This window comes from Theropithecus gelada, chromosome 3 (assembly GCF_003255815.1).
Source record: "Theropithecus gelada isolate Dixy chromosome 3, Tgel_1.0, whole genome shotgun sequence".
In the NCBI taxonomy this organism is placed as follows: Eukaryota; Metazoa; Chordata; class Mammalia; order Primates; family Cercopithecidae; genus Theropithecus; species Theropithecus gelada.
The window spans coordinates 176,230,691-176,244,173 of record NC_037670.1 but is presented as its reverse complement, the minus strand read 5'-3'; the positions used below and the strand labels follow the sequence as shown (position 1 = coordinate 176,244,173).

The following is a 13,483-nucleotide window of genomic DNA, read 5'->3' as shown; positions in this document are numbered from 1 at the left end:
TTATACTTCTGTATTCAGTTTCTGTATTGTTAAATGTAAACCTTTTCTGTTATTTCTGCTTCCTTGTCAAAAACCATGACAGAATAATCTATTGTCCTTTTAGAATTTTCTAACTAACCATTTCTATATGTGCTTATCTTCATCTAGGAAGCTTTCTTTGGAAAAGATCTTCTAGATACAAGTAGACAAAGCAAGATAAGTTTAGATAATCTATCAGAAGATGCAGCTCAGCTTTCATATAAAACAAACATGAACGCAGGTTTCTTGGATCCTTCGTTGGATCCACTACTTAGTTCATCCTCGGCTCCAGCAAAATCTGGAACTCACGGTATGTAGAATCATTCACGGATACTTTATTTATATCACATGACATACGTCTCCCTTTCAGTTAAATCTTTTTGAAATGTTTTTTTTTGGCCTCATATGCCTTTTAAAAATCAACTGTATTGAAGTATAACTTACATTTAGTAAATGGAACTATTTTAAGTGTACAGGTGTATAAGATGTAGCAAATTAATTTACCTGTGTAGCTAGTACCAACATCAAGAGTTGTGAAAGAAAACCTTTGGTTTACACTTTGCTGAGGGCAATGTGAGGGGTTATAATTTGGCCAACAGTGACTTTTTTTTTACTAAAAATCTAAGATAGATTTTTGTTAATCATGCAGCTGAAATTCAAAACAGAGAAACCAAAATGGATGTGGGGGTAGTTAGGAACTTGCTGGCATACTGTTTTAGTACAGTGAAGTCTGTTGACCTAGGTCATGGTTTCTTACTACTGACAGATTGAGCCAATAATTCTTTGTTGTGGGAGGGAGGCTTTCTGGTGTATTGAAGGATGTTTAACAGCATCTTTGGCCTCATGATGATCAAAAATATCTCCAGATATTGCCAAATATCTTTTGGTGAGCAAAATCGCCCCCTGGTTGAGAATCATTATCCTAAATGCAGTACCTATAGGAACTATTAACAATCAGAAAGGTATGAGAACTTGATATATTTACAGGGTTACAGCAATGTCAGCAAGGCTCTAGGAGTTTAACTCATTGGGTAGGTAAGTGTTGTGATCAGTGTTTCTCCCACTTCTTGGGTTTTTATGGTACTGTCAATTGTAAATCATTGTTCTTCTGGTAAGCTTCCTTTTTTACCGTTGATTGCATTTGTTACTCAGTTAATTTTATAAACTCATTTCGAAAAACAATTTTAAAGCAATCTTCCACTGAAGAATGACTTTTGTTGTTAAGTAGTTAATGCCTCATTAACTTGGCATTATCCTGAATTGAAATACTGACATTTTTGATTTTGACATTTTGAAATAATTGGAAGCAATCTTACCCTCTGTTGGACACATGCTTGTCCAGTCTGCCTCACTGTTTGTAGTGAGGTCATGCTTCTTGTTTGTTCAGTTTTAGATATTTTTTAACTCATACTTTAATTCTGTCATTTTAAGTATTGACCTGCTCTTGTCCTTGTCAATATGTTGTTAAAATAATGTATAATGAAAGACCTGTGGGTCCTTCAAAGGATATTTTATGATAAAGTATATCTTGTAAGTATCATAACTAGTCACTTGAAGACTTCAATAGGAGCTCTTTGCAGTTGAGTTTTAAAAGGAGAAGGATTGAAATTGGACAGAGAACATATAGGAAAGTTATTGATATAAGTTATTTTTTTCTTAATTTGATTATTTTTTCCACAAAACTACTGAAGAGAGAACAGTTTTACAATAAGGCCAAAACTTGGAGGACAGAAAAATACACCCATTTCAAAACCTAGATTAATTGTTCTTTGCAGTTGAACCACTCTTTTCACTTTATAATGGAAAATTAATGACTAAAGGCTTTTTTAAAACATGTCACTCATTATAGCCTATTATATCAATTTTAATGATTTATTCAGATATAAAATCCTTTAGGTAGGAGCAAACTTGTAAAACAGTCTTTAAAAAATTAGTTATAATTTGTATAGTAGCGTTCCATTACTTTAAAACAAAAAACTGCTATATGACCCCTAAAAAAATTACCCAGAATTTTTTTCTTTCAACCGCAGTGTTATCTAGAAAATGCATTATTGAAATAATTTTCTCTAAAAAGTTCCTGGATATTTGGGCACACAAAACTTAATGTGATATATTATGTATGAATTACATTTTGGAAACTATATAATGGAACCACGACTGTTTGACAGAAATATTTGACCTGGAATATTACATTTATGCCCTCCTCCCCCTTTTAAGTAAAAATAAACTTGAGATGGGTTAAAATTTCAGTTTCTCTTTACTGAATGACTAATATAATTATTAAAGCAAGCCTAAACAAGAGTTGCAATAGTTTCTTGGTTAAGCGCCAAACCCTTAGAATCCTCCTTGACTTTTCTTTCCCTTTTATTCATCCACGTGTTTGTCTCTGCCTTCAAAATACATCCCAAAGCCAACCACTTGTCTCAGCTTTCCTTAGAACCCTAGTGCTGTCATCACCTCACCTCTCAGATTGCACCAGTGCCCTTTTCTGATCTTGCCAGCCCTCCCCAATTCCCACCCCACATCTGCTCTACATGGAGCAGCCAGTATATTCCCTTTAAAATATTAGTCATCTCCTATCTTTCAACCTCCCAACACCTCATTACACTTCAGAATAAAACCCAGTCTTCCCCATGATCTCTAAGATCTTACACAGTCTTGCCCTAGCTGCCTCTTTTATCCCTACCACAGTTTTTCTGTTACCGCTCTGGCCTCTCTTGTTGGCAAACCCGGCTTGCCCCAGGGGCTTTATGTCTGCTTTGCCTTGGTTTGGAGGGTTATCTCCATCTTTGTGCATATAACTTACTCCCTCATTTAGTTTTCTGCTCAGTCATCTAAAGGTCTTCACAGATCACTCTGTCTAATGCAACATCCCCACAGCTTATTTTTAATCCTTTTTCCTTGTTTTTTCTTTAAATAGCACTTATAGCGATGTCATTTATTTACTAACTCCCTCTGAGAAAGTAAGCCCTCTGAGGGCGTGCACTTTGTTTCAGTCATTGCCCAGTGGGCAGTGCCTCATATGTGATCCATAGACACAGTTCTGTGGGTAGTGAAATACTTTTTTAAATAAATGAATGAATGAGTAATCAGTATGAACAGCAAAGCTGGAAGTACTAACTAGATGGTACCTGGCTTGCACTCCCTGTGGAATTTCTAAAGAGTGAGAGATTTGTCTTTCGTATTTTAACTTTTCCTACTGTGTTTTAATTTCTCAGTGTCACTTTTAGACATGCCACTTTCTTAAGCAAAATGTTTTTTTTGCTTTGTTTCTTACAGCAAAGCAAGTTGCTTTGTTTCTTACTCTGTTTCACTTTTATTGCCTACAGGTCTTGAAATTTTGTCTCAATATACATTAGTCACAAGACAAAATAGTCTGAATTTTTAGTAAAGTTTTGTAATTCAAAACGTTGTTTCCTTTGCTATGAAAAACTTTTACTGTAAAATTAAGAGTCTCAGGTTTTTATTCTAGCACTTGCCTCAGTATCTGCTGTACTGTAGGTTTTTAGCAAATGGCTTAATATCTGAGAAAATACTGAAATTTTAAAAAACATATTTACTATATTTAGGTCCTGCTGATGACCCATTAGCTGATATTTCTGAAGTTTTAAACACAGATGATGACATTCTTGGAATAATTTCAGATGATCTAGCAAAATCAGTTGATCATTCAGGTATATATGAATGCTGTTTGCCCTTTCTCTGGTTTCTGATGTGAGTGAGAGGTGTATGGTGTGTGGAACAAGTTTAGCCTTTTGTGTGTTTCCCAGTAACTTTGTTTTTGTTTTTGGCTTTGTTAAAGAACTCAGCATTTTATTTGATCTACCTCAGCTTTCCTGCTTTAGGAGGGGATATAGCAAGTTAATTTCTGTTGTCTTTCTAATTGCATCACATTTAAGGCATGTTGCCTTAAAGTCTTGCTGTATCTTGTTTCTTCTTTTGTTTGCATTTTCCCTCACTTCCCGCTCCTGTGGTAATCATCCATTTTATTTGGTTTGGGTCTTATAGGTCTTGATTTATGCACTTTCCAGGTTGAGAGCTCACCTTTTCCATTTGGTAAGAAACTGAGCAATGGATGACGGCTGACTAGAAGTAGTCTTCTTTTTTTATAGTGATTTCAGCTGAAGCAACCTGTAGGTGCATGCTGTTTATCAGTAGTGCTAATGTGTCACTAATCCATACTTTGCTTTTCCCTTTTTGTGTGTGGCTAAAGCATAGCTGTACTGTACTTTGGGTGACTTTGTCAATAGTTTTTCTTTAATGAATAATTTTTTGTTAATATGTGATTTATAATATTACCTAAATGTTGTAGAGCTAGTTCCTAATATAAGATCAAATAAGAACAGACTAAATTTTTACTTTTTAATAGTAATAATATTGAGAAAGCATGAAAAAAATGTAGACGATAAACCATTTTTACATGTGACTCTCAACAAATGTGAGCTACAGCATGTTATAGTTTTGTAAATGTAATGTACATAATCAGAATGTGCCTACAGAATATTTAAAAAATATTACCTATGATTGAAGTTATTTACAAAGGACAATATTAAACACTGAGAATTTTAGGACTTTTCATTTATTTATACGAAACGTATTCCTTTTTACATACTGTGCATAATTGAACTGTACATTTGATACCACTGTTTTCCAAATCAAAGCAATTATTTGTATATAGATTTCTTACAAACTCCTATCTTAATGAAGCTTTTTTTTTTCTTTCTTTTTTTTTGGCAGAAGTTGGCAAGTTAAAATCAGATGTATTCTTTTGTTCCTCAGGAAATGTTTTTATTTAAGATAGAACTTTACATGGCACCTAATACAAATATATTGTGCCTAATTTTTACTGAGTGACTCTCCAAATTGATATGAGAATTCTAATTCAGAATTACAGACTCTGTTTCTTTATTTTAATCATATTGTTGTATATTAAGTACAGGTAAATAGTGCTATACATTTTTGTGTGAGTATTCTGAATGTACCTTTAAATTTATTTTCCTTACTCTTTTAGGTATTGGTCCTGTCCCTGATGATCCTTCTTTGCCTCAGCCAAGTGTCAATCAGAGTTCACGACCATTAAGTGAAGAACAGCTAGATGGGATCCTCAGTCCCGAACTAGACAAAATGGTCACAGATGGTAAAATATTTGCCCTACATCTAGGCTTTCTAAAAGACCTGAGTAAATATGATTTTTAAAGACTTTTGCATGGTTATAATTTAACTTCTAATTATTTCTGTGTCAGTTAAATGCTATTTTGTATCAGTATATTGAATTAGTAGCTGTTAATGTTTCTATTTTTTTTTTAATTTATTCTAGGAGCAATTCTTGGAAAATTATATAAAATTCCAGGTAAATGTGTTTTGATTTTTTAGTTTACGAAAATGGCATTCCCCATACCATGACCCTACTAGTCTTTTAATCTTGTTACTATTACTGTTTTATCTCCTAGAGCTTGGCGGAAAAGATGTTGAAGACTTATTTACAGCTGTACTTAGTCCTGCGAACACTCAGCCAACTCCATTGCCACAGCCTCCCCCACCAACACAGCTGTTGCCAATACACAATCAGGGTATGTTATGACTTTATAATTGTATATTATATCCACACATGTGTGTATATATGTAGGTATATATCCACACATGTGTGTATATATGTGGGTATATATACACACACAAGCAAGTTTTGCCCTGTTCTTTAGTAGCCACATATACAAACTGATAGGGAGAAAAACCCTTTTGTGATGATAGAAAAATACTAACTTCAGTCACATAGCTGTCTCCTTGAAATTCTCTGTAATTCTGTCATTATCCTTATGTCCAGAATTCTTTTGCTCATTCATTGGCAGTAGGGAGGATGTAACGGTGCCTGCCCCCTTCCCTCCCTGCAAGTCCCATTCCCAGCTCACTCCACTCCAGTCATTTCCCACATAGGCACTTCCATATGTGTGGAACTGTCCCCACTCACCTAGCTGCCTGTACTCATTGATGTGCTCTCAGTTTCACTGTCATCTCTCAGAGGTTAGCTGGTTAACCACCCTACCCCATGTTTTTCATTTGTAGCACATGTCACAAATATAATACCTGTTTGGGTAATTAAGGTCTTCCCTTTGGATTGTAAGCTCTTTAAAGGCTAGGGTCATACATGTCTTGCTTATATGCCCTGCCACAGAGTATGTGTTCAGTACATACTTTCATAATAAATCAGTGGCCTTTCTATCCATGTAGACACTGAAATTTTGTGGACGTTTGCCTATTTTGTTCATTTCTCTTCTGCCTACTTATAACTAGCTACCAATTTCTCCCGTTTTCTGTAGAGCTGAAATTTGATAGCCTAGGATTAAGGTCTGTATGAGTAGATAGGGAAATTGGTTACAGGTATGGGAATCTCCTATAGGAAGGAGTTAATGGAGTTGCTTGGTGGCATGTATATAACTCTATATGTAGTTTTGTTTTGTTTTGAGACAGGGTCTCTCTCTGTCACCCAGGCTGACAGGCAGTGGTATGAACGCAATCCACGGCAGCCACGATCTCCTGGGCTCAAGCAATCCTCCTGTCCTCAACCTCCCATGTAACTGTGACCACAGGCACACACCACCATGCCTGGCTAATTTTTTGATTTTTTGCAGAGATAGGGGTCTCACTTTGTTGCCCGGACCAGTCTAGAACTCCTGGGTTCCAGTGATCCTCCCACCTCGGCCTCCCTAAGTGCTGGGATTACAGGCGTGGACCTCTGTGCCCAGCTAGTATATATTTTTGATGATTTGAGCATAGGAACATTTCTCTGTATCCTGTTGTCACTACCTCATGACTATATCCTGAATTGAATAATGTGAATCTTATCCTTTTCTTGTATAAGTGCTAAAGTGTGTGAATAATTTATAACCTTTACTAACAACTTTGTATATACATGAAAAATTACATAATGCACATAATGGAAATATTTGAGTTTTTACCAGTTTAGCCTCTAAATATAAATTTACCTTGAATTTTGCTAGGTTCAACATGTGATTTACATGTGGGTATTATACTCATCATAACTACTTCTTGCCTTAATTGTTCCCATATGCTTTTTTTTTTTTTCTTCTGAGATGGAGTCTCACTCTGTCACGCAGGCGGGAGTGCAGTGGTGCGATCTCGGCTTACTGCAACCTCTGCCCTCCAAGTTCAAGTGATTCTCCTGCCTCAGCCTCCCTAGTAGCTGGGATTACAGGTGCCTGCCATCATGCCCAGCTAATTGTTTTTATTTTTAGTAGCGATAGGGTTTCACCATCTTGGTCAGGCTGGTCTTAAACTCCTGACCTTGTGATCCATCCTCTTAGGCCTCCCAAAGTGCTGGGATTACAGGCGTGAGCCACCATGCCTTGCCCCCATATGCTTTTTTAATGATTAAGAACTATTTAGTGTTTCTCTTTTCAACTTATAAAAATGACCTGTCTTTATGTTTTCTGAACTGAAAGTGCATATTTTAAAAATCAGAGATGTAGTTCTTTATTAAAAACATCTTATAGTCATTATGAAAATCACTTCATTGTGCAGTCTCATTTTTAAAAGGTCTTGAGAGGATGACTTCTTTTTCTTTCTTTTTTTTTTTTTTGCAAGGTGTTAATGTGTGATACAAGGTGAATAAGGCTGCCTACCATTAGGAGTTTGTAATGCTAATAATGTAGACTTTCAGGTATACAACTAATGTGTAGTATAGTACAGAATAGTACAGCCTTATGAATCACTAAGATTTCATTGTTCTTGTTTGAAAGAATAGTAGTTCTAATGTAAGGGCAAAGCATGATCAAGTTACATACAGGGTGACACATAGTTATTCAATATGGCAACTTTAACATTCTCCAGAGCAAAGGGAGTGGGCATTGTTTAAGGAAGCAAAACTAGAAGTGGACATTGGTGCTGATTGTAAAGGGCTATGAGAAACAGGCAGAGGCAGCTGGCCCTTTCCCTACAGGCTTCTAAGAGCCTTTGAAGACCTCACACCAGTGATGTGATCTGATCACTTACATGTTTTGCTAAGGTAGCTCTGGTATCAATATTGGGAATAAATTTGGGACAAGAAGAGTACTAATGAGGTTATTGTGGTTGAGACTAAGTTAAAAAGTAGGTTCCATGTAAAGATACTTCGGTGCTGATTGAAAAGAAGGAATAGATACGAGAGAAAATGACATTAGAACAAGTAGGACTGTGCTACTGAATGGATATAAAGTATGAGGAAAGGGGGAAATTAAAGTGAATTAGACTATGTATAAACCAGGGGCCCAGAGGATAATCATGAAAGATGGAACAAAGACTTAGTGTGTGTGCTGGTAGAAGGTAGTGGAGGTCTAGTGAATTTAGTTTTAGACCTCTTTTAGGTTGGTAGAAATGGGACATATACACTATTCTGACTTACAGGCAGTTGCAGTTAGTCAAGGAGATGGATGAAAATGTAGGAATTATCTGTGTAATTATGCTAATTGCAGATGTGGGAAGGATGAGATTTATTAAGAGAATATACTGCCAGTAGAGTATAGAATCTCGAGCAGTGCTTTTTAATTAAATGTAATTAAGTATATGCTTAACTCATCTGATTTATATTAGGTGTGCACATTACATGTTTCTTATCGTTCTTCCTTTTAAAGTTTAGGTGAAAGTAAAAAAAGTAGTGAGAGATTTGAGACATTGAGTGAGAGGTATAGGATCTTGGAAATGAATGATCATTAGAGACAGGTTGTACAGTTAAGTAAGGTGAGTACTTGAAAAACGTTGTTTCATTGGACCATGGGAAGGTTGTTGGTAATCTTCAGTGGAGTAACTTCAGTAGAATTGATGAGAAAGGGGAGGCAAAGTGTAATATGTTATTATGTAATATGTAATATGCTTTATTATCTGATGGTAATAAAGTTCAGAAAGTAGAGAATAGAATTTTCAAGATTGAGGTAGAGTAACTTGAAGTCCCTTTATGTAAAAGTTGTGAAGTAACTTTTGAACTTTTATAAACTAATATGACTAGTTTGGGTAGATATGGTGGACTTGAAAAAAAAAAAAGAGACCACTTCTTGAATAAAATAAGATGAAATACTTTGCTTTTACTTGTTTGTCCTTGAACAAATTATTTAATTTCTGTGGGTCCTCTTTGCTTAAATGGAGCTGAACATAATAACCTATTTCAGTGGGTTTTCGTGAAGCTGTAAAGCTTTTAAGACTGCTTAGCATAGCATAAAGTACTTAACAAATAATAGCTAATATTATTGGGAAAAGTTTCAACATGGTAATATTGTAGTTACAGTAGATGGCACTGATAGATGGCTACAGTATGGATCACATTCTCCTTGCCAATAAACTCTTGTTTCTCCTAATTACATGAAAGACATTCGATATTGTTTATTAAAATTCCACATTCCTTAATGCAGCGGTCCCCAGCCTTTTTGGCACCAGGGACCAGTTTCAAGGAAGACAATTTTTTTCACAAACCCAGGTTGGTGGGTTGGGGAATGGTTTTGCGATGCAACTGTTCCACCTCAGATCATGAGGCATTAGATTCTCGTAGGAACACGCTCGCATGCACACTTCACAACAGGGTTCACGCTCCTATGAGAATCTAACGCTGCCGCTGATAGGGTTCATGCTCCTATGAGAATCTAATGCTGCTGCTGATCTGACAGGATGTGGAACTCAGGCCGTAATGGTCACTTGCCCGCTGTTCACCTACTGTGTGGCCGGGTTCCTAACAGGCTATGGACTGGTACCAGTCTATGGCCCCAGAGTTGGGGACCCCTGCCTTAATGGAACCTGCTTTTCACTGAAGTTGAAAATAGATGTAGTATTCTAGTTTGAAAAAAAGCAGAAATCTTGCCCTTTAATCCTTGGAGTAAATGTAAGTGTCATGAGACATTTGTCATTGTGAAAACCTGATCCAGTGGACCCAGCTGTGGTATTTAGTAACATAAGCCCCTTTGTGGAAGTCAGAGAGTTCTAGGAAGTCTTTGAGACAAAATCTTTTAAACTTGTCGGTGATCGTCCTTAGTATCTGCACATACACACTGGAGCTATGTAGGCTTTAGTGTTGTAACATTCACATGATGTGGTTTAGGTGAAAGGCCATTACGCATTGGACAATGTACGTGTATGAGACTTTTAATCTCATGGAATGACATTAGATAACAAAAAATCAGGTGATCAGGTTAGGAATTCTCTAGTTATACCAAGTATTAGTCAACTCCGTATTGCCATTTGTGTAATTAATTGGTGATGTGGATCTCCTGTAATAGTATAGCTCTAAGTGTTGCAACAATTAACAGAGGCTTTGTGTATTTCCACAAATCATCAAGTTTAATTGGAGGGCTTTTTGAAGGCACACAAAGTTTTTGTTGTTGTTCTTTCTTTTTTCTGGAAACTGCTCCAATATGGACAGTTGGCATACTTCCAAATAGTTTAGACAAGTAGACTTTCACAATAAGGATTGAAGTTACATGCTTAAAGTAGTGTTGTAAAGAAACATGAGATGGTCTTATTATTTGCCTAATGTCTATTTAGAAAGAAAACGATAAGGTATTTGATGTTTGTGAATAAGCTCGAATGAGAATTCAAATACATTTGGGGGCTGAACTGTAAGTTATAAAAATTAAGCCAAAACCGGAGTGTATATATTTTTAGCAATAATCATCTGATTGATAGTGATAGATATATTGCTTACTCAAAACTATTTAGAGAAAGTATCAGTTTAAGAATCACAGATGGGGTGGACACAGTGGCTCACACCTGTAATCCCAGCACTTTGGAAGGCTGAGGCGGGTAGATCACTTGAGGCAGGAGTTGGAGATCAGCTTGGCCAAAATGGTGAAACCGCACCTCCACTAAAAATACAAAAATTAGCTGGGCATGGTGGCAGGTGCCTGTGATTCCAACTACTCAGGAGGCTGAGGCAGAATTGCTTGAACCTGGGAGGCGGAGGTGGCAGTGAGCTGAGATCTTGCCACTGCACTCCAGCCTGGGTGACTGAGTGAGACTCCATCTCAAAAAAAAAAAAAAAAGAATAAAAGAATCATAGATGGTTTTTTGTATTAAGAGGAACAGGAATAAAATATAAGAAACATCTGTTTGTAAATTTTTAATGAAGAGAAAGAATATTTGATAAAACTTACTAGCATTTGCTGTGATTCATTCATTTTTTAGGAGTTAATATGTATCGAATAGTTACTCCATACCAGGAACTATGTTCAGAGCTGTACATACATTATCTCAATTAACCCAAATAACAGAATACCTGCAGTTTACAGAAATAGAAATTGATTCTGCTTCTAACAGGTAAAATTGAGGTTCACACCCCAGGCTTTTGGACTCCAGAACACTTGCTATTTCTAGTACACAATAATGAAATAGAGGATCACAGCTGTAGAGATCATATTTCAAAATCTTGTAGCCAAAAGTGACTCTTTTAAGTATTATATAATACTGAAAAAAATCCTACTTTTAAATTGCATTAAAGATTTTGATTTAGAAGTACAAGCATCTCTTCTATACTTGGGGATTTGGTTCCAGGACCCCCAGGTATAACCAAAATCTGAGAATACAGAAGTCAAATGTTGGCCCTGTGGAACCTGGCATACAAGAAAAGTTGGTCCTCTCTATGCATGGGTTTCACTGTGTTTTCCATCCGCATTCAGTTTGAAAAAAGTTTGTGTTTTTGTGGACCCATGCAATTAAAAACCATGTTGTTCAAGGGTCAACTTTACTTCAGCTCCTTGTTATTTATGAATATTATGCAAACGGAATTATTTTTTTCTGTTAAGATGTTTTTTCACGGATGCCACTCATGAATGGCCTTATTGGACCCAGTCCTCATCTCCCACATAATTCTTTGCCACCTGGAAGCGGACTGGGAACTTTCTCTGCAATTGCACAATCCCCTTATCCTGATGCCAGGTACAAGCCTTATTTTCTATGGAAACTTAAATTGCACTAATTTCTGTTTGCTTTATATATAAATTAGTCTGCTTAAATGATTGTGTATGATATTATTGTAAGTCGCATTTATTGTGGCTTTTGCTATAAACATGTTACTTTTAACTATTTTGTAATAGGTTTTAATGAAAGCTGTACTTGGACATATATTAAAAAGTTATTTTGTGTTTATAAAGTGAAGATATTTATTTTTTCCCAGGGATAAAAATTCAGCCTTTAATCCAATGGCAAGTGATCCTAACAACTCTTGGACATCATCAGCTCCCACTGTGGAAGGAGAAAATGACACACTGTCGAATGCTCAGAGAAGCACGCTTAAGTGGGAGAAAGAGGAGGCTCTGGGTGAAATGGCCACAGTTGCACCGGTTCTGTACACCAATATTAATTTCCCCAACTTAAAGGAAGAATTCCCTGGTAAGTCATGAATATATTATTTCTCTCTATTTTACCAACTTGTCACATGTGCAATAACTTTTTTTTTTACCTGTAATGGAGAGGTAGCTTAACTAATTTTCATCTATGATGACCCACAATATGAAGATTCCCTAGATATCTAGAAACATCTAGCATGTTTACTTTGTCCTAGACCGTGCATCCATTCTCATATTTCCCAAAAGTTAGTTTCAATTAATGAAATGGTCAGTTTTTCAGCTCCTAGCAGTGCTTATTAATATGTGGAAATCAGTGTTATATGATTCTTCAGAAATTTCTAAAACCCAAACTATCATTTAATCAAAAATATTGCTAGGCTAAATCAGTGAATTCTAAGTAGTGTTTATAGGAAACGAATTCAATATTGTCTTCCCTTCTTCCCCCCTCACCTTCCCTGACTGTCCAGCTATTACCACTGCCTCTTGAAAAAAGCAGATGATAAAATAATAGTACAGTTTGTGAAAATTCTGATTAACCAGTGAATGAGACATTTGGATTAATGAGATGTAAATTATTGAATATATGCAAGCAATGCAGTTTTATTATTTTGAGTTCATGGTGTCAGACAAACCAGGATTGAAAAAGTTATTCAGACTCAGTTTTGCAATTGTTTCCCAGCTATCTATCAGTACACAAACTCTTAAATTACTAGAGGGGTACCTGGAAGTGACTTTTCATTTGAATGACCCCTGGTTTTTAGGTACCTTTTTGGATTGGCGTCTTCATGGTACTTTATTCCTTATGTATTGTAATAAATGAAATGCTTTTTATCCAACAATAGAAATCAATGGTTTGATGCAGGGAGACCTGTGAAGGCAGTGTCCCATTCTTCAACCACTTTCTTTCCATGCTTACATTTGCTGTTTATGAACATATATGGGTATGTTGTCATTTTGTGTCAGCACAAATTGTCCTTACAGCAGAGCTATAACTTTTTTAAAAGTGTTTTTCTTTAATAATTTTACTCGTGATTCAAGAACCTCATGAAATACTGTGTTAAAGCTGTTGGTCTATGAACTGATTTTTCATTTTCATTGGCTTTTTGGAAGCTTGCTTTCTTTTTGTAATGTGGAATAAATAATTTCTA

General features: G+C 36.0%; 1 protein-coding gene across 1 annotated transcript in view; it reads left to right on the top strand.

Moving 5' to 3' along the window:
- The window catches only part of KMT2C (lysine methyltransferase 2C), a 199,030-nt gene that overhangs the window by 133,665 nt on the left and 51,882 nt on the right, over positions 1–13,483 (top strand). Inside the window, exons 25-31 of the mRNA XM_025378764.1 lie at positions 148–328; positions 3,588–3,692; positions 5,030–5,155; positions 5,336–5,368; positions 5,469–5,588; positions 11,793–11,925; positions 12,164–12,378. Of these exons, the coding sequence (XP_025234549.1) occupies positions 148–328; positions 3,588–3,692; positions 5,030–5,155; positions 5,336–5,368; positions 5,469–5,588; positions 11,793–11,925; positions 12,164–12,378 (913 nt within the window). The remainder of the gene's footprint in view (positions 1–147; positions 329–3,587; positions 3,693–5,029; positions 5,156–5,335; positions 5,369–5,468; positions 5,589–11,792; positions 11,926–12,163; positions 12,379–13,483) is intronic.